Source organism: Gymnogyps californianus, chromosome 2 (genome assembly GCF_018139145.2).
Source record: "Gymnogyps californianus isolate 813 chromosome 2, ASM1813914v2, whole genome shotgun sequence".
Taxonomy (NCBI): Eukaryota; Metazoa; Chordata; class Aves; order Accipitriformes; family Cathartidae; genus Gymnogyps; species Gymnogyps californianus.
The window spans coordinates 119,272,145-119,296,165 of NC_059472.1; the positions used below are offsets into that span (position 1 = coordinate 119,272,145).

Consider the following 24,021-nt stretch of genomic DNA (forward strand, 5'->3'; position numbering starts at 1 on the left):
ATAACATAACACACCCCCCCCCCCGGGGGATGCACAGCTCTGCACCCTTCAGCAGATGCTGCAATGATCTTTTGGAAATGGGTACCGGGGAGAAATCAGTAGCTCGCTGACTGCCTGCCACTGGTCACAGTCACCTCTGGGTTGTACGTGGCAGGTCTCAGCCTCGATAGCCGAATTTTGTGCTGTTGTGATGGGGACAAGGCTCTGCTGGTTTGAGATTTCAACTTGCTGAGGAGTTTCTGAAGCGAGGAGTCGCAGCAGGTGGAGCGCAGCAGGTCTGACATTGCTGTGTAGCTGAGAAGGATGAGTCATGCGCTTAGCACAGCGATTCCTGAAACTGCGTTTCCCCCCCCCCCAAAATAAGCAAAAAGGGATCAAATTAATTTTGATTAATAAGCAGCCCCTCCTCATCTCAAGGGACAATCTGTTGCTTGTCAACTTTTAGTGTGCTGTGAAGTTCACCATTGAAAAAAATCAGGTGCTGGCTAGAACATCTGAAAGCTCATTGCATCTAACCCCACATTATTGTTATTATTAATATAACCCGTAACAAGCGCAGCGGTAACAACAAAGCAAAACCCCAGCACGAGGAGGCCGCTGTGGTTAGCACGCTGCCTCCCTCCTCTGCGCCGTGGGTGAGGTCGTGACGTTTTGCTCCTCAGATGGTAGGAATCCAGCTCGGCTTTCAGCTATCCCTGTATTTGCCGTGATGTGCACAAGCCTGCCTGTGACGAGGGGTCTGGGGTGGGTGCACCCTCACTGCCCGCAGCTGGCGGGATCAGTCACCACTCTGGCCCCCTGTTGCGCCCGCACTGCTGCCTAGGCTGGAGCCAGACGGGGATGGGGATGGGGACAGAGATGGGGACAAGGAAAACCCCTTGTGGGGCTGTTGCCGCCAGAGGCTTCGCTGTATTGAACCACGGCTGGGAGAGGAGCATTTTCCACTTGTTTCAGCAGACCTGTCCAACATCATTTGTATGTGCATGGCTATGACTGGTCTTAGTTTCTACATCTTAGTTCTTACATGTGGTATATCTGATTTATAGGTATTATACAGGTGGTTTCTTTCCGTCTGCTTGCATATTTTTACTGGCGTAAATTCTGTGCCATGCTGTAGCATTAGTATGCTTTGGCCATTTACTTTCCTTGGTTGTCTGCTTTGAAAAGAAGTCAAATAAAAATATATTTTGAGTTTTGTGCGTCAGAAATTCAACTACTATGCACAGGATACAGGTGGCATCATTAAAAGCCAGGTACTAAATTTATATCTGTACTTGAAACTCCAGGGACCAGCATAATTCTGCGTGTAGTTCTGTATCTTGATAGAAAATTTAAAAACTAAGAGCACATATTTATGACTGTTTTTATTTCTTCAATCTATTTTTAAGCAAACACTCTGTGCCTAGACTCATGTTCTTTTATTGCAAAGATCTCATGCTGCCACCTTTGCTTCTAAATAATTCATATTCATTAAAGTTGCTTCATGAAGATAAAACCTGGAAGGATTAGCCCCTAATCTGTGCCTTCTGAACACAATCATTTCTAAATAGATGAAAACAACTGCATTAAATTTTTTTGACCAGATGCCGAAGCCCTGCAAATATTTGCTGCAAGCGTTCACTTCGGCACCGAGAGCGGGCGAAGGGATCAAAGGCAGTTCGGGCCAGAGGGTGCCCCAAACACAGAGGCGCGGCTGCAAACACACTCGCCATCCCTAAAAGTAGCCGCTTACAGTAAACTGGCTTTGCTGACGAACTTGCTAAAAGTCAGCTAACCCTAACGCAGGCTGGGGAGACGAGATGCATGCTGCATCAGTTCGTGCCCTGAATAATACCAGGGAAGGTGCTTTTAGTCAGCGCGCAACAAGCAACTGGAGGGAAGCCAGAGTGTGAACGTGGGCCGTTTCCCCGTGGAGAAGGTTCGGCTCCATCCCGCTGCTGCTGCTGTGGTGAGAGGTTTGGCTCTGCGAGGCGACCTCTTGGTTGCGTGACCTGCTTTTGAAGGCACCAATGTCTGGTGGAAAGGTCTGTGCTAGCTGAAGGTCCCCAGTAGCGCCAACAGGGCCCACCTCGTGTTGTCCCCGGGCTTCATCCCCAGGCACTAGCACAGGCAGGCTGGTGCAGAACATGTTGAATACTTAGGAGCATGTGACTCGTGTCAAGCCCACCAGGCTCAGCTACGTTTTGTGATGGTAAACTGACTTGAAAAGCAATCTGCAGCAGGAAAAAACAATATTTTCTTGTTTACCGGGGCATAATGATCTGCTTTGCAGGCCAACAGCAATGAGCATCGCGCTTAAACTCACAGATAAGAAAGAGACGTTGCAGGCAGAGATTATCAGTCTCTGCAGAGGATGCAAATATTTTAACACTGCAAACTACTACTAAAGGCAGGTACTTTTCCTTGTTAGTTGCTAGACAATTTCAGAGACACATTTCATTTATTCTCACAAATCTTTCGGAAGATATGGTGCTTTCAGATGACTTTCTTTTTTAATGTGCGCACTGGGGAGTCTACATCTTATTAAAAATGAGATCGCAGTGACTCTAGTATGCCAAAGGACTTAATCAGCACAGTGCCGAAGCCGAAGACCTAATGTAGGCTAAATGTAAATTTGTAAAATGGAAACAGCTAAATAATTCAAACTAGCAACATCAATTTCTGTATGGTTTGTTTGTCTCCTGGCCAGACTCATTTCAAAGGGTGGAGGTTTTTATTAAAAGAAGAAGTAGAAAGAAAAGAGTCACAGTTCTACTTCAAAGCTGTTTCAAATCAGTTGTTTTCCCCCCATCTTTCCTCTCCAGGTTACGGAGCCTCCTTCAAGACTGAGTAAAGATCTAGCTGAAGATGGCAGTTGCAAGCGTAGTGAGTATACAGCTACGCTGCTGTGTAATCTCCATTTTTCTTTCCCTCCTCTTTGCCTCCATCAGTTTTCTGCCTCTCTCGAGCCAACGGTGCCGTCCTACCATAGCAGTAACACAAAGCCTTCTTCCCCACCTCTTTCCTCTTCTATTTGAAGCTGCCAAGCCAACAGTGTTTTGAATGATCCAACAGAGATAATGCTCTCACCACCCGCCATTTTAATAACTGAAGTTGGCTGGAGGTGGTGAACCGCTCTTTTGTAAAGAGTTTGTTATGCAACAGGTCATTTTTATAAGTCTCTGCCGTGCCACACACTTCAAGTAGTCTGAAACATGCTGTGTTTCACTGGCAGCCTTTGCACTTTCCCATCTAAAATGGAATATATTGGGGATCTTCAACTGCATCTGGTGGAAAGGGGCAAATCTATGCTTTACTGAGCCACCTCTCAACACAAATTTACCTGATGTCCCATTGCAGGTCACCCACCCTGGCAAGACCAGCCTGGATTACTACAGGAATGACAGCGCGGTGCTGTCCCTGTATGGAAACCTGGTGAACAACACAGACTTCATGTGTGACAAGAGGCAGGTCAGGCAGTTTGCTCAAGCCTTCCTGCCCGTGTTTTTCTGGCTCATCTTCTCTGTGGGGACGGTGGGAAACGCCTTGGTCGTGCTCGTCTATTGCAAATACCGCTTCAGGAGGAGCACGATGGATCGGTACCTGCTGCACCTGGCCATTGCAGACCTGCTCCTCCTCTTCACCCTCCCCTTCTGGGCCAAAGCTGCCTCCGATGGCTGGATCTTCAAGAACTTCATGTGCAAAGTTGTCAACAGTATGTATAAGATCAACTTCTATGGCTGCAGCTTGTTTCTAACCTGCATCAGCTTTGACAGGTACATCACTGTTGTCCAGGCGACAAAAGCTAAAACTTCTAAGCGAAGGCGGCTCCTGCGCAGCAAATTTATGTGCTTGGCTGTCTGGCTGACGTCCGTGAGCCTGTGCATCCCAGAAATCATGTACAGCCAAAGCATGCAGGCGGGTGACATAACAGTTTGCAAAATTATGTACCCGCCAAACGTCAGCATGATCTTCAGAGTTACTGTCCTGGCCTTGAAAGTCACAGTTGGATTCTTCTTCCCGCTCCTTGTCATGGTTATTTGTTATGCCCTTATTATCAACACCCTTCTGCAAGCCAAAAGATCCCAAAAGCAGAAGTCACTGAAGATCATCACCATGATCATCACTGCTTTCCTCCTCTCTCAGTTCCCGTACAATATTGTTTTGCTGGTCAAAGCCATCAACACCTACACCGGGGTGGTGTACAGCTGTCAGGCTGCGGACCAGCTAGACATTGGGCTGCAGGTCACCCAGAGCATCGCCTTCCTCCACAGCTGCCTCAACCCCTTCCTCTATGTCTTTGCTGGTGAGCGGTTCAGGACAGCGCTGGGCAGGATGATGCAAAGCAGTGGCTGCTGCCGGAGCAGGGGCCAAGAGCAGTGCTCCTCTGCCTGCGACAGCCAGGAGCACAGCTCAAACTGGTCCTTCGCCATGCTGGGGAGGCGGCGGGTGAGGAGCTCCCTGACCCTCAGCACCCACTTGACCTCCTCTGTTATGCCCCCTTCTTGCCAAGTCCTCTTGTAAGTTAGTCCCCTCCCTCTCCTCGTGGTGCTCCTCTGGAAACTCTTTGGAAACCATCTGTATACCCCAAAGACTGTCCCAGAGGAGCGGGGAGGGCTGGGGGCTCCTCGTGCACCCCATCCTCACCGTGCAGGACCCAACTGGGGCTTGCTGGCTGAAAGGAAGGGAAACCTTTGGCACAGGGCAGCAAAATGGAGCCATACTTGTTGTAAGCAGAACTGATAGAGGACAAAAGCTATCTTTGTGGCAGCCGTAAATACCCAGCCCATCTGCAGCTCAGACCACAGCCTGAAATAACAAGCCTCGCAGGGAGGCGATAAACCCAGCTACGGCAGCAACAGAGGCAGATGAAGCAGGATGGACCACCATCCATAGGAAGCAGCAGGAGGGGGTTCAGCCTTCGTCTGCTGTCCAGCCGGGGTCTCCTACGGAGGTGGCTGGACACGGGAGCCCTGCCCGCATCTACACCAGATCCCCTCCCCTGTAAAGGAGAACAGCCTTTAACTCCTACACTGATTTATTGCAGTAGGCAGATGCTGCTTTCTGTGCCTGTGCAGACGCAACTCTGTTTTGCTGCACAGGTGGTTTTTCCTGCAAAGGAAAGCCAGTCGTTTGTGTTCATAAAGTGGTTGCTGCAGAATTAGATGTATCTTTCTCCTATATTTTAGCTGTGTGATGTAAGGTGGAATTGGGTACAATTTATTTGCTATGGCTCCTATTTTGATATTGGAAACAAATCACACCTTGCAATAAAAATTCAAGGGCATCAGAGATGCTGAGTTGTCTGTCCTGGGGATATTTGCCATATGGTGCAAAGCCATAGTAAACCAGAATGCAAAATCCAAACCCATGGTTCAACAGACTGCTGGTTATGCGCTGATATCTTTGCTAACGGTGAGAAAATATATTTAGCCTGTGGCCAGTAAGACAGAGAGTAATTAAGTGTCAAACCTAACGTTAATGAAATTTGGATTGAGCCTTCAGATTGGTGGAGGCAGCGGTTCCCAAAAGCAGTGTGCTGTAACGCACCCCACAACTTCTATAAGGCTTTTGGCGTGCCGGTGTTGGTGCCATAACAGTGCCCGAGGCCACAGGGCACCGCGTGGCCATTCCCCCTTGCTTGTCCCCTCCCAGGGACACGGCATCGCCTGTCCTGCCCAACCGCAGCCTGCATCTCCCAGTCTTCACTTGCAAGTTGTAGTGCTCAGGGGGCTTTCTTTTAAATAATCACATTTAACCTGGTTTGCCTCCCGGTAATTATTTCTTGCAGGAAGAAAGTGTTTTCATTGTGCATTAATCATTAAAGCGTGTCGATAAACATGAGCTTTCTGCAAGGCTTGGTGCTGCTTTTCTAGCTAATAGGGTACATCTGAGCAGATGTGGTTCTAGTTTCATATGCGTTTGTTGGGATTTTTTAAAATTTTTTTACCTTTTCCTTAGGGGAAAAAAACGGCGAAAGATGTATGTATTTTTTACTGTATGTGTAAGAAGGGTTTGGGGGGTTTTTGCGATTTGTGTCGAGCTCAATGCAAATGGAAGCTGAAATTCTGTTAAATAAAGGCACTGCCACATACAGCAAGGGGATGAACTGGTTGTTTCTTGCCCACACGTCCTTCCCAGGTTTGGATCTGTACGCATAACCTGTTTCCAATGACAGGATTTACCCCTCCCGAAAAAGGCCAAAGGAAAACTTTGCTAACAGGGTTGACTTCACATGTCTAACCCTTAGGGTGTGGAAGCCACAGCCGAGGACCCTGCAGGCACCGGAGCGGGTTTCGGCTCCCGAGGCAAGGGGTGGGGTGCAGTTTTGGGAGGGAGGGCAGGTTTCTGAGGGCGTGGGAGGAGGGAGCACGCCAGGGCAGATGCTTTTGTGTGGCAGCTGAGCCCCGTCGTCCCTTCCCAGGGCTGAGGGTGAGGGTGGTCCCACCCAGAGGGTCCTCCCGGCCCCAAAGAGCCCTCAAGTCATGCAAACAAACAAACAAGCGTGCAAACCTCAGCTGCCGACAACCTGCGGTCCTGCCCAGTAGCCTCGAGCTCCTCTTCCCTGCACAGCGTCCCGCCGGCCCCGGAGAACTTGAATTTTGGGGCCTTCTCAGAGAAGGTAAAAGGTTCTTCGCTCCACGAAACCCAGTGGGAAATTTTCATGCTTGGTCGGCGAGTGAAACTGTTGAGGGTGGTGAAACGGTGATGAACTTTCAGCAGTTTGGGGCCGCAGGGTCATCCCTGGGTCACACACGTCCCACTCTGAGTCAGGCTGCTCCCTGCCGCTTTGCTGGAGGGAGCCGGGGGACCAGCCCCCTCGGGGCGGGTTTTCCCTTGTGGGGTTGGTCCTGCCAGGGCTGCCTGCGGTCCAGCAGCCGCTGGTGGCTTCCCAGGCTGCCGGCACCCCCCTGAACTCGTGGGGAAGCTGCCTCCTTGCAGCCCCTCCGGCTGCAGCCTCGTCCCCAGTGGGGTCCCTTGTTGCTGGCCACCACACAGCAGGGACTCGGTCTGGAGATGTTTGCTGCCATTACTCTCTCTTCCATCTGCCAGGGGCCTCTGTCTGCCAGCAGCGCAGCTCCTTGTGGCCAAGCCCTCCCAGGGCTCCTCTGTCCCTCTGCCCTGAGGTTTTAGCTGGATTTATCCCACTGAAGTCCCTCCCGTGCCTCCCTAGGGTGTCCCCAGTCTTCAGCTGATGCTCTGTCCTGGGAAGGGAGGTTTCCCCAAAGGCAAGGGGTATTGCCTCCCCTGCCCCGCGACCCCTCGCACCTCCTGTGGGACGCTGCCTGCGCCTTACCCACAGCTCCAGCAGGACGGTCACCAAGCAGTTGTTGGAAGTCCCGGGAGAGGCCTGAGATCTTCCACAGCTCCCCTCCCCTCTCTTTAAGGCCATTTTTTCCCAGATGTTCCCAGTTTTGGGTTGCAGTCTCCTCTGCTGTCCCTTTTCTTTGAAGGAGCAGCTCGGCTTGTCTCTGCCCTAAGCGTTGCATCGTCACCCTGAGACCCTTCATTTCGATTCCTAGTCCCCATCTCAGACTTCTGAGAGCCAGAAGTGTGCCAGGACCCCAGATTTCACCCAGGCGGGAACCAGGCCAGACCTGCCCGCTGGCCTAACACACCCAAACTATGCAAAGCCTGGGAGCCGCGCTGTAGCGGGGACAGCCACAGCAGTAGCTTCAGGTTGTCATCGATTCGCTATGGTGAAGGGCTCAGAGGTAGCCGCGACCGCGGTGCAGGCAGTCAGGTAGCACAGCGCCAGCCTGCTTGCGGTACAAGGAGAGGAAGTTGGGAGAGCCGATGAGAAACTTTCACTCTCTGCAGGCAAAACTGCCTAACTGATGCCTGCTCCTGCCTGAAACAGAGACGTGCTTTATAGAAACGCCTCTTCCAGAGAGCAGAAAAACAATGGAAAGGTGTGAGAGTATGGCGATGGGTACTGCAAGAATCACTGAAGTCACAGCAGATGAAGTAGCCCAAAACCAGAACCATTGAACCAAGTTCGGTATGTGCAAACCCACCATTTCCAAGAATGATCTGGATCAATTATCTATCATTTAACTGATCAGACACTGTAGTCCCAGAACCAAGTGCTGCCTCTTTTTTCCAAGCCTCCTGGGCCATATGTGTTTTGAAACCTTATATTTGGACTTCAGAGCGTCCCTGTGACATTTCAAGGGCTAAGGGAGAGGATACCGCTGTCTCGTGGTAGCTTCACATGGTCCCCACAGCAGAATGTCGTACTGGGTGTGCCAAGGCCGATTCTTGGGGCACAGGCCAAGAAACAGGTGGGTTAAGACCCTATGTAAGGCAGCACTAGGGCTGGGAGAGCCTTGTCCCTAGCACCAAAGAAGGGAGGAGATATTGTCCAGTATGGCTAAACACGGATTATTGGGGATGTACACAAAGGCTTTCAACAGCTAAAGCCTCCCCTGCAGAGCTGTTGTACAGCAGGGTACGGTCACTCACACGTGTATTGCAGGTCGCTCGTACTGCGGGCTACGCTTCGCTGGAGCCTCTGTCCCAGCAAGAAGCCTCTGAGCGTGGAGCAGGGGCTGGTGCTGCTGCTGGAGCGTGGGGACGGGAAGCGTTGCAGCCTCCACCCCAGCAGGAAACTCCTGTGACGAAACAGAAATAACCGATAAAAAAAGCGATGACTGGTCGTGACGGGGCCCCTTGACCTCCTGACCCCATTCGGATGGCCCCAGCAGCTCAGACGAGCCTGTGCGTTTACCACGTGCCCCGGGGCTGGGACTACAGATGCAAGCACAGAGGCAACACGTGAAGAGTGCCTGCGACTCGCACAGGGCTTCTTTCCCTCCCACAGCCATGCAACGTAACCCCGGCGTACAGACCCGGCCAAAACCTGGGGAGGCCTAAGCTGAAGGACAGAGCTACTCGGTGTCGTGGATGACAGTGAGTGTAATTGCTGTCCTTGAGGCCGCTTTGTTTTTACCTCCGAGGGGAAGCAAAGGCGGATGAAGGTGTTTCTCAGCCACGGGGCTCTGCCCTTGCTGGGGGAGGCCTGGCTGCTCCGAGCCACCAGAACACAGTGACATTTCCTCTAGCTTGGGGACCGGCTCACTTAGTGCTTATTTAAGGATCTCTGCTGTTGCTCTGTTGTACTGTACAGACATGGCCTTTCTCCACCAGCATGACAAACTGTTTTCTCTTTTCCTTCTTTTGTAAAATTTTTTCCTGCTTAGAAGTAGATCATACAATCACCTGATTTGTCTTCCAAAGCTATCTCTACAAGGCAGAAAAGGGACACACATTCTCAATGATATAGAATTTTATTTTTTTAATTCCTGAGGTTAAAAAAGGGAAAAAAAGCATCAAAAAACATTTCCAGTACACAACCGTCTACATCTCTGTAACTGTACAGACACTGGTATACATAAATCTCTTTTTCCCCTATCTGGAGCGTGAAGTTTGATGTGAACGGGGTTTGCAATTCTTTGGCAGTTAAGACCTAAAGGTGCTTCTGAACAAGTTACAATCTCAGTGATTGAGCATAATTAAAACTATAGTGCAATTTCAATTTTAAAAAAGGATCAAAGTCAGGCTTTTGTAGCTTTGCTATTTTGTAACGTGGTACACTCTTGTGCAATACATCTCAGTGATTTTTCATAAAGCAACATTGAGTAACGTTGAGTAAAGGAACACTGTCATTTTCTTAAAGCAACTACATTGTTTCCTTCGTATAAACCCCTGCATAACAAAAAATATTACCCTCCATTATTCCAGCACCCAGAAAAAACATCCAATTGCTTATACAGACCACAATGTATACTCTCTTTGTCCCATGAGTGTGTGTCCTGGTTTCGGCTGGGACAGAGTTAATTTTCTTTTTAGTAGCTGGTACAGTGCTGTGTTTTGGATTTAGTGTGAGAATGATGTTGATAACACACTGATGTTTTAGTTGTTGCTAAGTAGCGCTTCTCTTCAGCCAAGGACTTTTCAGTTTCCCATGCTCTGCCAGCAAGCAGGTGTGCAAGAAGCTGGGAGGGAGCATAGCCAGGGCAGCTGACCCCAACTAGCCAAAGGGCTATTCCATACCATGGAACGTCATGCCCAGTATATAAACAGGGGGGAGCTGGCCGGGCGGCGCGGATCGCGGCTCGGGAACTAACTGGGCATCGGTCAGCGGGTGGTGAGCAATTGCATTGTGCATCACTGTTTTTTTTTTCCTTCCCCCCCCTCTTTTTTTTGTTGCACTCCTTTTCATTACTATTATTATTATATTTCATTATTACTACTGTTAGTATTATATTTTACTTTAGTTATTAAACTGTTCTTATCTCAACCCACGAGTTTTACTTTTTTTCCTTTGCTTTCCTCCTCCTCACCCCACTGGGAGGGGGAGGGGGAAACGGCTGCGTGGTGCTGAGTTGCTGACTGGGGTTAAACCACGACAGTGTGACATCCCCTTGAATTAATTTCATGATCGGTTTTAAATATTTGTTTTCTCTTAATTGCATTCCTGCGGATAATAAAAGGCCCAATTCAACAAATCAGCTGAGCACCTGTAAATAAACAGATTTATCAGTGTCCCTGGCACAGCTCACATGAACAAGTGCTTTATGAATGGAGGTATAAGGTCCTTGAACGAAATAATCTCTTGCACAAACCTACACTTGTGCCAAGTCCTTTACTGGGTTTCTGTGGCTCCAGTAATAAACCCTCTGGGACATTCAAACAAAAGGTTGGTACTAAGTTGGAACTAAGACAAGTTCTTTACTGTTTTCTCTGCACAGCCTCTGAGGTGTAAAAGACTCCCTCTTCTAGGTGACACGGTGGGATTCCTGTTCTTGAACAGCTGATTTGAACAGTTGCACTCCTGTCCACTTGTTGTACCTTACCAGTTTGAGTATTTCCTCTTCTGAAACTTTTTCTCCTCCTTAAATACTCTCCTTGGTTAGAAGCAAACCTTTTCTTTTCTACAGGTTCTGGTTCCCACTGTTAGTCCTCTTTGAGAGAGCAAAACAGCCATAAAACTACTCTCATGGGGCAGGAAAACTTGAACAAAAGGTACCATAAAGACTCAAATGCTAAATAAAAACAATCCAGTGTTTTTATTCCCCTCGTCCCAAACATACGCTTCAGCCAGCCTCAGGTCTGTCTACATGAAAGACTGGCAGGGAAACATCTGGCTTACTAGATGGAGCCAATTACTTTAAGAGTTACGTAAACAGGGGCTTAAAAATACTTGCCACAGGATGAAAAAATGTTAAGAACTGGGATGCAGAGAGGAAATCCAGAGGCAAGCCTGTCAAATAATTTTGAATAGAGATATTCCAAGTACTTCTGAGCAGAGTTGTCATATTTTGGCCCAAGATACTTGACAGTGTCCCTTTACCTTACATTTGGCATTTTAAGAAAGATATCCTAGTAAGATTAGTATTCTAACTAAAACAACAGCAAAATGCTTTTAAAAACCACAACTAAAAGCTTAAAGGAAAACTGCAGCAGACTTCAGTAACAGCTCTGTGAAATTGCATAGCATGTGGTACACAGTACTCCATTTTTAAGCAATAAATAATCTCTTCTTGCCTAATTAAATATAAAACATAGCTTCAACACTGAAATATGCCATAATTCATGAACTGATGCGTGCGCTGTTTACTGCCTGTTTATTGCCCACTTCAGTCTCTCGTCCATCTCATTTTCATGCACACAGCCAGGAAACGGTTTAACTGCATTGCAGCGTGTTCCCTCAGGAGGAGGAGTAAACCAGCTTGCACCTTCCACTGACCCCTCTGCCTGACAGAGGCTGGGGCGCACACCACCAATACTGGGAAGAAGCGTCTGAAGGGAAGGGAACGCTACCGGTGAGCCAGACATCCTAGGTGAAAAGGCCACCTGATTTCAGCTTGACGCCACCCAGAGAGCCATTTGCTCTGTTAGAAAGCCCTGTACACACAAGGCAAAATCTAGGTGCTCCATGAAGGGTGGTCATTCTTTCACAATCTTTTTCAAGATCACTGTATTTATACAGTGTTAACAACTGTGAATGAATGATTAGCAACCTTTAGCTTTATCTGCAGCATTCTCTTCTTTCCTATAACCAGAAATTTCCCTCTACCTCAGCTGCTACTAAGTAAACGTCCAACACTTGTCTAGTGATCTCCACCTTTCACACAACCAGCCTCTTGCTGTAGAAGGAGATCCTCTGTGGGTAACGGATTGGACCAGCAACACATAAACACCAGCTGGACTCTCCCGACTTCCTTCCCTAGTCGAGCTGATCCCTCCAATCCCCTGCCCTTGTTTTTACATTTACAAGTTTGCCCCTGCACTTTCTTTCCCCTCCCCTAAATCATTTGTTTCAGCTTGTGCTTGCCCTTTTTTCTTCCTTCCCCTCGTGTTTTATTTTCTGCCTCCCACCATGACCCCTGTATACCAGCTACAGCTGCCAACCAAGAGTCTACAGGGTTCCTGGCAGGCTGAGCTGGTCTGCTACCAACTGCTGCACTAAAACCTTCCAGGTCTGAGGTTTCCTTCGGAGAACAATAACATTAGAAATCAGACACACCTAAAATGATGAGGAGGGCTGGTTGGGAGAAAGAGCTTTTCTCCATTCTCCTGCCAAAATGTTTTGCCTTTCCATCAGAAGATAGGAATTTTTAAGAGAAAAATCTGCTTTCAAATATTTTGACAGAAAGTTGAAATTCTATATAGAAAGCAGACGGTTTGCATGGAAATTTTGTATAAATGAGAACCCAGTCTTCCTTAAAAGGCAGTGTTTACAGCCAGCTCTGTCCCCAAATCGAGATGGGAAGTTAGCAGTTGGCTAGAGCAACTGCAAGGGTTAGGAAAGGGACAGAATACACTAACACCAGGTGGAGAGCTCATCAGGGCTGGATATGCATTTGGTTTTGGATGAACTTTTTGAGACCAATTCAAACATTATTGCTACCTTCCACATGCTCTAGAGAGAGAGAGATTGCTGACCTCCTCAGAAACTGCTTTCCTGTGAATGCTGATGACTAAGGTGCTAAAGCAGGAAAAAGGAATTCTCCTCTTCCTAATATCACACAGTGAGCAGTACTTTATTCTACAAATGACACTCCTGATTCTGCCACTGGTACTCACCATAAGAGCTGGTTTCAGTGGACCAACTTACAGAGTACGGTGAGCAAAAGTGAAAGGAGTTGCTGCTTCGTGTTGTATTGTTTTGTAACTTGTATTCAGTACCAAAGCATTTGTAAAAGCCAGTTAAGACTTACCAAATCTTAGCCCAAAATGTAAGAAAACCCTATGTTTGCTGTTTATAAAACTTGGAAAAGATAAACAATTCTAGATGGATTACAATATATATATGCCTGTGAAGACTGAAGTATTGCATAGTAGTTGTTCTGACTGTAAGAGCACTAGAGCAGAACAGAAATGTTTATGTTTACTCCTCAGTGAAGCGGTCAACAAAAATACGCCTTTTTCTTTAAATTTCATTTTGAAGGATATTTTTGGAAGAAAAGTAAATCAATTTTCAGTAGAGAATTTCAGTTTGCATTTAGACACCCCCACACTTATATTTCTCCCCACTGAAAAAAATTTGGTTGGAACATTGACCTGTTAAATCAAACAACATGGCTTTTGAGCAATCTGTACACAGTACAGAACCATTAGTGTTCCTAAAAAGGCTTCTGGTTTTTAGTGTATACATGTTCTCTAAGTGCATTATAGCTATTGCATAGTTCCAAAGTCTTCAAACACAGTGGTAATCATAATGCTTACATGTACATAAATAATAGCATTTCTTAAAAATTTAATTAAAAATAACACAATATATTCAAGGCTATGGAAAATCGCTTCCATCATAGATGACAGGTCGCTCAACAGCCAAGTGATAAAACACTCTTTTTGAGATAAACCTGTCAAGAAACAAAAGAAAGCAAGATGATCATGTTAGCTAAGTGAACCAGACAGGAAGCCTTAAAAGTGTATTGAATCTTTCAGTTTATACTCAGGCAAAAAAAAAGACTGGTGTTAAAAAGAAGTATGCCCGTGCAAGGGCTGTCAAGTCTGCTGTTAATAAGATGACAAACCTGACTAAACTGTCTTGGAAAGAGTCACAAATGACTTGCTTGCTTCTGTTTACCTTCTCAGAGGTTGAGACAGAAGAGTGGAATTCTGCTACAGGGGGAACAAAAAACCCCAACAAGAACCAAAAGTCAGGCAGAAGATCTTTGGGCAAGCCAGGACCAATTTCTCATACTTACTTCTGAATGGCAGAATAATGGTACATCTGATCAGTTCCACCATCTGTAAAACCAAACTTATTTCACCTTTTACACTCACCTGGAGAATGTATTGTCAAATATCAGCGTGTAGATTCCAGAGTTTCTGACTTTCACTTGTCCTCTGATAGTTTCCTTATGAGAGTTGCAGCGGGTCATAGGAATAAGAACCTGAAATTCAATAAAAATCAAAATGAAACTTGCTATTTGCCCTATAAATTGACATTTGCCTTCAGAAAAATATTTAGACTTGAGCCATCTTGAAACTCCCAAAGTGCATATGTGCCTGCAAAACTATTTATTTTCACTGACTAGCATTAAAAATTCACCCAAACTAAAGTCTCACAGTGAGACATCTGTTTTCCTTTGACAACCTCTTTACAGCGTTAAGCTATGGCTATAAATCTCTGCCTTAGAGATAGAATCAAATCCTGATCTTTTTAATGTTAATCTAAGCAAGTTTACTAACATCAGCAGTGCTGTATTAAATCTATGCAAATATATCCAAGAGCAGGATTTAGCTAAATATGTCTCTTAATATATGCTTTTATACTCTCTGTATTAAAAAATAAGCTTTCTCAGAAAATCTTAATTGTTTATCTAAGTTTACAGCAAAACTGCGTGTAACCATCTATCTTGCTGTAAAACCCTAGCAGAGACAGCTGTCAGAACAGCAGCTGACGTAGATCAAGGACAACCCTATAAAACCCAAAGTTATATCAAGTAGATATATCAAGACGGAAGTAACATTCACTCTTCATTCGGCCTTCAGTTCAAGAAAAAAGGAGATTTTACATGGAGTTAGTTACCCTGGAGTGAATTAACACATGCTAAATAAATCTCTTATTCCCCCTGTGAAATCGCAGCCTTAGGGCTCTCCCTGCCATGGTGGGTTAAACCAGCAGCTGCCTCGTCTTCATTAAAACTTTGCAATGAGCTGAGTAACATAGATTCACTTAATCCATAATCCTCATGAAATACAGACAGCACATATAAAAACTGGTGCCTTGGGCACTGGCAATGTGATTTTGCACACCATCAAGGCACTTAAATATATGCTTCACTGTAAGACATGCAGGTAACCCAATCAACCTATCTGTCTCCTTGTGGCCCTTGCTTAAGAGCCTGGCAAGATCAGCCCAAAGCAGCTTACAAATTAAGTAATACTGGGGAGGGAAAAAAGAAGAATTTTGCAGGCTTGGACTTTTATTTTTGCTTAATAATAGTGGGTGAATTTCAGATGTGACCAATAGAAGCTACAGTGCTTTTCAGGTCAACTTTTGCAGGCAACATTAAATAATTAAAGATGTAGTTCTGCCTTCAGGAGAACTGTAGCTTAATTGGAGAAACAAGTCCTTAATGCAATAGCAACTGGCACTCTTGTGGGGACCTTCTAGCTATACTTGCTGATTCCTCTAGGCAGCTGACTGTAACGTACTACAATCTCTAAGGCAGTAAGAAAACAAAGGCCTTACTTTGCACTGATCCAGTGGTGTGTCTTCTGATTCTTGGTAGACGACGCTGAAGGATATGCTTTTAGGGTCTGATGAAAAGATCCAGCTAATTGTTAGCCCCATCTCTGTAACGGTGATGGGAATGATACTGTAGGTGCTGGATTTAATGAACAGCTCTCTGTTACTTTCCCCAAAATTTAAGATCTCTTCCACTGTAAGGGGTAATTTGATCCTGTGAGGGAGAAAAATACAATTACTTGAAGAGATCCAATGTAATTACTCAGACAGAAACAATAATCATTGCTTTTTATTTTCCATCTATTTGAGGCAGACTCCACAGCAACTTTGGGACAGGTCCACAAGATGCAGGAAAATTCAGCCTTGGATGAAAGCAAGAACTACAGAAAAGATGACTGATCTCAAGCACTTTCACTGCTCTGGCAAATGTGGATGTTATTCACTTATTTATTGCATTTTGACTAGAAAAATCTAGTGCTTGAATAAAGCTTTTTTAGAGTTACTACGATTAAAAAAGAGTCTGCTGCCCTCTACTGTTCCTTTTAAACAAAAATGTAAACAGAAATTAGTCACCTAATTTACTCACCTTTCTAGATATCATTTGTACAGGAAATAGTGATCAGGAGTACAGAGGGGACAGATGGGTAGAATGTGAACAGCAGCTCTGTCTAGATCCTGTGAAGCACCTAATGCTACAGCTTGGTCTGTTTTACCCAAGCAAGCTGCATAAAAGCTGACTCAAAGTACTTCCAATTAAAAAGGAAGTTCTTAGCACCCAGATGATCCTGAGTCATGAAGCATTACATTAGCCTGACTCATTCTGATACCTATTTCAGACTGCAGTGAGGGCCTTAAACAGGAGAATGCTGCTTGCTTTCTTCAGGGGAAACCTGTAATTTCTAAGAGCTATGGATCTCACCTACATTACCCTAACTAAAACTAATCTAACATATCACTCTTTAGGCCAAATAAATTGTTTCCAAATCAGTGAGCTCACAGTCAGTCACAGTACTGTGATTTGTTTGTCAGCAGCTATCAAAAATCAACACATTTACCAGATGAGATCACGCAGTCACCATGATGATTTGCTGTTCTAGAGTAAGGAGGAGTTCAGTTTCCAACCATGACTACACAGTGGTTAGGGATCACAGCTGATTTATTATGATAACTATTGTACTCTGGCCAGAGAGGAAGCTTTATATTAAGTTTTGCTTACCTTGTTACTTTTTTCTCTTAGCTGAAGTAAATGCTGGGGTGTCTCAGGTGATCTTTGATTTTAATAAACTAACAATCACTCTTGGTTTTTTCCTACAGCCCAGCTATGATTTTAGCTACTGCTTCATTTACCTGGTTCTCTGAACAGCAGCAACAAGGTCGAAACATGGACCAATTTATCTCCCTGCAGTCAAAAGTTTAAAACCTTCCCCATAATGAAGCCAAAATTTCAAAGCTAGGCGTAAGGGGAGAGTGAGCAAAGGGGAATTCCTCCAAGTCATAGGAGGAATGCCTCCAAGGGCATTTTCATAGGTTAGATTCCCTTCTTGGCTGTGCAAGTGACATGCTGTATCACTACTGCACATGACTATTTATTTCAGAGCAGGATACATGCAGAGAATTGTGCACACACAGTTCACAGAGGCTGAGCAGAGGCTCAGCTGAACATTTTATGCTATGGCATACATCAACCAGAGCAGGCAAGACAGTTTCTGTGAGGCCACCAATAAGTAATAGACACGTGCTCTAAAAGGCCATGAATTCCCTCCCCTTGACAAAGGTCCAACTAGCACTGCACTCCCTGACTTGCCCTTGCAGTTTCTTCCAGAGACTACTAGAACTACACAGCCTTCTCTCTATGCCCCCTTCCTGTTCACAGCACCTCCTGCAGTAAGAATAGGAAGGAGGGTTTTCTGATGTGATGTGGACCCAAATCTTTCCTTCTTATTCCCCACTCGGACTAAAGTTTTGCAGGACTGAAGACAGGACCTGGCTCATTGCTGCTGCTCTGCATAGTTGAGCTATACTTTCTGCTCCTCCTCAGATCAAATTCTACTGTGGGACACAAGTGATCAGCTCTTTCAGGAGCCTGCAAGACTTGTGCTCACATAGCTGATACCTAAGCTCAGCCCTTATTCTTTCAGCCTGGTAGTAATGAAACTGTTCTGCTTACATGATTTCTCCTGACTTCAACAAGCATATCTCAGCATCTTGAGCAACTTGCCACTCTTCCGATTCATCAAAGGTTGAAGAATTACACATGCTGTTTCTAGGACAAGGGAAAAAAGGAAAGTCACGATTCTCTGAGTAGATGTGGTCAAATACCATCTGCATGCTGACGCCTTCCTAAAATAGAAACATTTTGATAGTCATGATGCCAAATTCTAGAATTCTTATTTTGCGCATTCTAGTTAGAAAAATGTCTGGGCAAAACAGCAGCTCCATTCTGCTAACCACTGTGCACAAATGTAAAACTGTTCCTATCCTGGTTTTATGAGCTAAGAGGAATACATACATCCAGAACATCTCTTCTACAGTCTTAAGATAAATTCCCTATAGAGACACTGCCGGGTTTTAAAGATTCCCTGGCAGGTGGAAATCTTGATGGAGGGCAGACACAAGCAAAACAGTCTGGACTTGTCCCTTAAACAAAGCTTGCAAAGGGATATGACATTTGCCCTGGATTTAATCTGTGAGGTGTTTTACAAAAATATTATCCAGTTCCTTACTCTGACAATGGTACACAAAACATATTTCATCGCTGTAGAATCACTACCATGTATCTTCTTCTCATACAAGAAATACTGGATGATTCAAACACAAATACACCAAAGAAGCTGTTACAGGATGACAAAGCAGGATGCCTCCTCCCCACCACGATGTGTCCAGGAGAGCAGAGGAAGCAGATGGAAGAACCTGCCATCCACTCCTTATCTCAAAAAGGGTGCATGCTCTGGGTGAACACTGGAGTAGCACCAGCTATGAATTACAGGGCTGGGACACAGAGAGAAGAACAAGTTTGAGAGTCAGTAAGCAAACGCTGATAGTTTCCAAGTAAGTTAGAGCTTCTCTAACTGATACTTACTTTGCTTTTCTGCATCTCAGCAGGTTGATAACTGAGACAATTAGGCTGTTGTTCCCAGAAAAATGCCAAGGATTCTTACATACAGGCAACCAACTGGTTGGTTCCTTCCAAAAACCAGTGGAATCTAATAAAATGTAGTATCACTCATATGTGCTTCCGAACCATCAAGTGTAATCATGTAGCAAGGGCATAATTGCCACACGTTCTGTAGACCAAGTCTCAAAACCAATGCACAGTTTAGCATTTTCTTTTAAATCCCACAGGACCTTGCTCTACAAGCAGCACTGCTAAGTAGAAGAGCAGGACAAAACATCTCCAGGTAACAGCACCTTCAGCTGGTCATTTGCCGCATCTGAATATACTGTGTCAGCACATGCAACCATGTGTGGGTTCAGTGGGGTGACACTATTGGTTGGAAACAGGAAGAATTTACTGTTATGACTGCAAATTAAACTGCACCCACTGTCTACAAGTTTCCTGAACTCATAAAGCACTGTTATCTGCGGAATTAACGTTCTCTTATTCCTGTAGCCTCTTGGGTAACTTTTGACTTCTTCAGAGTCATACCACTACTGTTAATACCCTAAGGAGAGAGCTGTGACCTGCAGCGAAGACTCAAACCTGTGACTAAGTGCCAAAACCTGAGCTACCACCAAATGCTACCTGCCAACTGAAATGTATAAATGACATAGTACATGTTGGTCCATAAAGGTTAGTACAACATCTACGCAAATACTTAGCAAGTGATACAAATAATTTAATTGTTAACTATCTTTATACAACTAGATAAGAAAACTCATTCTGAAAAAAACCCTAGAAAATTAAACTGTAGCTTGTAAACCTATACATATATTTTGCTTGCACAGTGGGAGCAGCAACAGACTTCATGCTGTGATCCACAGAACTTTCCCTTCCCACAATCATAGGTACACAGCCTTAATTTCACAGCCTTGAATTCATACAGACCAAGAGAACTACAGGACTACAGACTTCCCAGAAGTGTCAAACTCCATGATTTATTATGCAATGCCATTAGAGTTCCTTATTTAATCCATTAATTTCACCTTTCTTTTGGGACCCTGAAATGTAGATTAAATCCCAGGAGCAATACATTTTCCATATTCTCCTCTAACACATGATTTTCCTTATTCCTGCTGCTGCAACCTAGCACATGGTTAGGTGATTAGCTTGCCACTTGGCTGCTCTAACCAATAAATTCACTGCACCTACTCACTATAGGCTAAGGGAACGCTAAGTCTCCTACTTTGTCTCTTAAACTCAAGTACATTACAATCACAAAGCAAATCCTCCTCCTCTTTATGACATCCCATTGAGTCCAACGGTCTAAACTGAGGTCTGGTAGCCTATATGGAAAACATAAGGAACACAGTCTCACGATTTAACTGGAGCTCTTGTCCCCCTGACAGGAGAATTTATTCTTGCATGACCTGTTCACACTAGGTGGCAGCATTAAGGATGTTCCTGCAGCTTGCCAGGTCCCCAGCTTATGAATATGCACCCTCTGGTGCACCTATTAAAACAGTCTGGACTGTTTCTCTTCTTTTTCTTTTAAAAGTGAAATGAAGTGGGGCTGAAAGGCAGGAAGAACTGAAGCATGGAAAAAACACTACAGCAAGAAGAGAACAGCTCTGGTTCAGCAAATCCTTGAGACACAGATTGTCGGAGGCTGGTGGAGCGTTTTGAAGAAGTATTATTTGTCCTGTTCTTATGCTCTTCCTCAGGCATCTGCTGTTGGTCACTGTTCCTCAGCTGGATGGTCTGGTCCAGTGTGCCTGTTCTTATATATGGAAAGCATTTCTTACAAATTATGCTAAAAATACTGTGACCAACATCATGAATGGCTTTGGGAGTTAGAAATAAGAAGTCCCTTTCACAATTAAAACCTGAAGAAAGCTGGTTCAACTCTGCCCTCGACAATTTTCTGTTTTCATAAATGCCTGAGCTCTAGCAGCTGTAGCTACACGTCTGAGGTGTCGGCTTGATGTGGCTGAGCAGTGAAATCCTGTAAGCCATCTGCCTGTCAGCAGTGCAATGATGTCTGGAGAGAACTTCAGTCATCCAGGGCCAGAACCTCACCAAATTGTGTGAAAGCCAGAAACCTGAAACGGAGAGTGGAGGCTGTACAGAGCCCCTAACAGCTGCTTAGCCCAGCAAGCAGCTCTGCAAGTGTCTCTAATGCCAAGAAACAATATCGAAGGCGTTATGCTGAAGTGCACCAATGATTCCCTGGGCCTGCTGTTACCTAGCAGGTCAGACCCATCCCAGGCACCCTAACTTAGTTGTCAGCCTTCTTCTCCAGCCCAACACAGAGAAAGAAAAAAAGAAAGAGGATGGTGAAGGATCAGAAGAAAGGATGCACAGATAGCCCTTGGCATGGGCAAGAAGAGAGGCATGATTTGGGATGGAGCATGGGGGATACAGAGCTCACTGAGTTTTTAACAGGGTGGAAGACAGTATCTTGCATGAAGAAGTGTGTATGGGTGGGAAGGGGATGGAAGGGTCACGGGCAAACCCTGACATATATAGGAATGGGAAAGCATCACGCAGACAGCTGATGGAAAAAAAAATGGATGGACATGAAGATCCACCACTATGTGCTGTGGGTGACCTGCCTATTGGTACATAGGAAATCCCAGCCATTTCTCAAAAAAAAAAGTCTGATTTAACTATGCTACATCCCGTATGGAAAAAACCCAACAAAACCCAAAAGGACTCCCCTGCCTTAAAATTGGTTACTGTCTATCTGTAAGACCAGAGGCAACTGGTGCATACACAGATAGCAAGCTAGGAAAACAATCATGACACAGGGATATTTCTGTGCTCCAAGGGACAACATGCAAAATCTTTTGAGATTTTTTTTAGTATTGTGATACAGAAGAGGTTTGGCAAAGGCTCTGAGATTAAGACAGCTGTCAGTTGTCAGTCAAATGCTGCATTTTGAGGTTCAGGTAACAGGTTTCAAAATGAGCAATTTGGGATTACCAGGGTGCTCTCAAGTCCCCTCCCCAGCAGGAGGCAGCAAACAGATGACTATCGGAATCAACACTAGAAATACTGGCAAGCTGCTGCACCAAAGATCCTCAATACTGCACAGTCTGTAGGTCACCAAGGTTACAGTCAGCTCTATGGGTAACCCTAGCTTTTTTCAGTTGTGAGGTATTTGCTCCCAAAAACGAGCTGTTTTGTTCTTAGATACTTTTGAATTTTCTCCTTGCACAGTTCTTTGGAGGCTATTACAGGGAAACTGAAGCAGAAATATAGGAGAGGTATAGCAGAGGCAGTTTCCGGCTTGGGTTTACACCACTATCCACCAGCAGCCCCAGGCCCTTTCAGTAGAGCTGCTGCCCAGCCCACAGCGCCCAGCCTGTACCTCTGCAGAGGCTGCTCCATCCCAGAGCCTGCAGGTTCCCTGCAGCCGACACGGTTTCTGCACACAGGGGGCTTCACAACTATACAATTAAACGTTCTTCAGGCTGACCTGTCCAGGGGTAACAGCTAGTCTCTCAGCTCTCTCCCTGAGACAAACTCACACAGCCCACTTCTATTTTTACCATAATTCCTAGGTTACAGTGATAATTCAGTCATGCCAGAATAGGTATACCACAGGCAAACCAAGGAAGGCCATCCAGTCTTACAGAGCTACATGTATGCAGACACACACAGCAGCAGCCCTCACCACTCCTATGCCGGAGAGGGCTTCTTCAAGCAGGCCATCAAAAAATATTTTATCGAAACACAATTTATGAAACAAAGGAGGAAACAGGTCAAATTACAGTTAGGCTAGCAAGCTGAAATAAAGCATCTCTGAGTTTCTTTTGATCCCGACTGCATGATAAAGGGTTGAATACTGCTGATAGTGCAGTCTTCTTTGGTATAGAGTTTATTGGAAGTTACACAGAAGTGATCCCAGGGTTCCTCATGTATGGATAAGGGCAAATGGATGTCAGGAGAGTACTGGTCTCCCTGCCCATACAGTCTGAGAAAGGAGCATCTCTGGTGATTGAGGAAGCAGCAGTTGCAACGAGGTCACTGTGAACTAGGATGACAGAGTAGCTCAGACGAGCTCTCCATAAATGCATGATTAATACATTTCAAAAGTGACTCTGAATACTTTCTAGATTTAATGAATTTAAATGGGCCTTGCTGGCACAAAGGGCCGATTGCTGGCCCTCTGCAACACAGTGGGAACTTTATCTTTTCTCAAGGCAGACATTCACACTGGTTTAGGGCACATACGCTACCGCATAGCTTAGCCACCGCTTCATCATCCGCACACCCTATTCTGCATCTGAAAATAACTGCTAAAAGCAGGCAGCTGTTGCAACCTATTGTTCCCCTGTTTGACAGGAACAGTTTGTGAACATTTAGCACCTTGCTGCAGGTTTGTTTCTCAGACAGAGGAATTGCTACCACATGCAATGAAGCACAAGGGAGAACTCAATTTTAAAGAGCATTACAGGGCCTTGCTTTTCTTGTGCAAGTAGTCTTTTTTCAGTAAATGATGCTGTAGGGTTAAGTAAAATTTGGTGTTGTTTTTTTTAATATGATTGGCAGGTACCAAATTCAAGTACTTAGAGGTACAAGCATACTGCTCTACAGGAGAGAGTCCCAGAAGCACTCCAGCTACTGTACCACAGGCTGCTGCAAAGATGTAACTGCCTGGGCTAGTTTCTCTGAATACTGCCTCCCTCTCTTGCAGAATTTGTCCATGCTGCCCTGGTTTAGGCTGGGATAGAGTTAATTTTCTTCTTAGTAGCTGGTACAGTGCTGCGTTTTGAATTTAGTGTGAGAATAATGTTGATAACATGCTCATGGTTTAGTTGTTGCTAAGTAGCGCTTATCCTAAGTTAAGGACTTTTCAGTTTCTCATGCTCTGCCAGCAAGCAGGTGTGCAAGAAGCTGGGAGGGAGCATAGCCAGGGCAGCTGATCCCAACTGGCCAAAGGGCTATTCCATACCATGGACCGTCACGTCCAGTATATAAAGAGGGGGGAGTTGGCCGGGAGGCGCGGATTGCTGCTGGGGCATCGGTCAGCGGGTGGTGAGCAATTGCATTGTGCATCACTTGTCTTTTCTTGGGTTTTTTTGTTATTTTTTTATATTCCTTTTCAATACTGTTATTATATTTTTATTATTATTATTGTTATTGTTATATTTTATTTTACTTTAGTTATTAAACCATTCTTATCTCAACCCACGAGTTTTACTTTTTGTCAATTCTCCTCCCCATCCCA

The 24,021-nt window shown here is 45.3% G+C and overlaps 2 protein-coding genes across 5 annotated transcripts in view; one reads left to right on the top strand and one right to left on the bottom strand.

Moving 5' to 3' along the window:
* The first annotated feature begins 2,847 nt into the window (after positions 1-2,847).
* Positions 2,848-4,503, top strand: CCR9 (C-C motif chemokine receptor 9). Its single transcript, XM_050891607.1, has 2 exons — positions 2,848-2,865; positions 3,340-4,503. The coding sequence occupies exons 1-2, from the start codon at positions 2,848-2,850 to the stop codon at positions 4,501-4,503; spliced, it is 1,182 nt and encodes a 393-aa protein (XP_050747564.1).
* Positions 4,504-10,174: 5,671 nt separating this feature from the next.
* FYCO1 (FYVE and coiled-coil domain autophagy adaptor 1) overlaps positions 10,175-24,021 on the bottom strand; it is a 44,072-nt gene continuing 30,225 nt past the window's right edge. For all 4 annotated transcript variants that reach the window (XM_050891606.1, XM_050891604.1, XM_050891603.1 and 1 more), the window contains 4 exons: positions 17,856-17,951; positions 15,692-15,902; positions 14,278-14,387; positions 10,175-13,850 (listed from right to left, as the gene is read on the bottom strand). In XM_050891606.1, the coding sequence (XP_050747563.1) occupies positions 13,775-13,850; positions 14,278-14,387; positions 15,692-15,902; positions 17,856-17,951 (493 nt within the window). In that variant the 3' untranslated portion in view covers positions 10,175-13,774. The remainder of the gene's footprint in view (positions 13,851-14,277; positions 14,388-15,691; positions 15,903-17,855; positions 17,952-24,021) is intronic.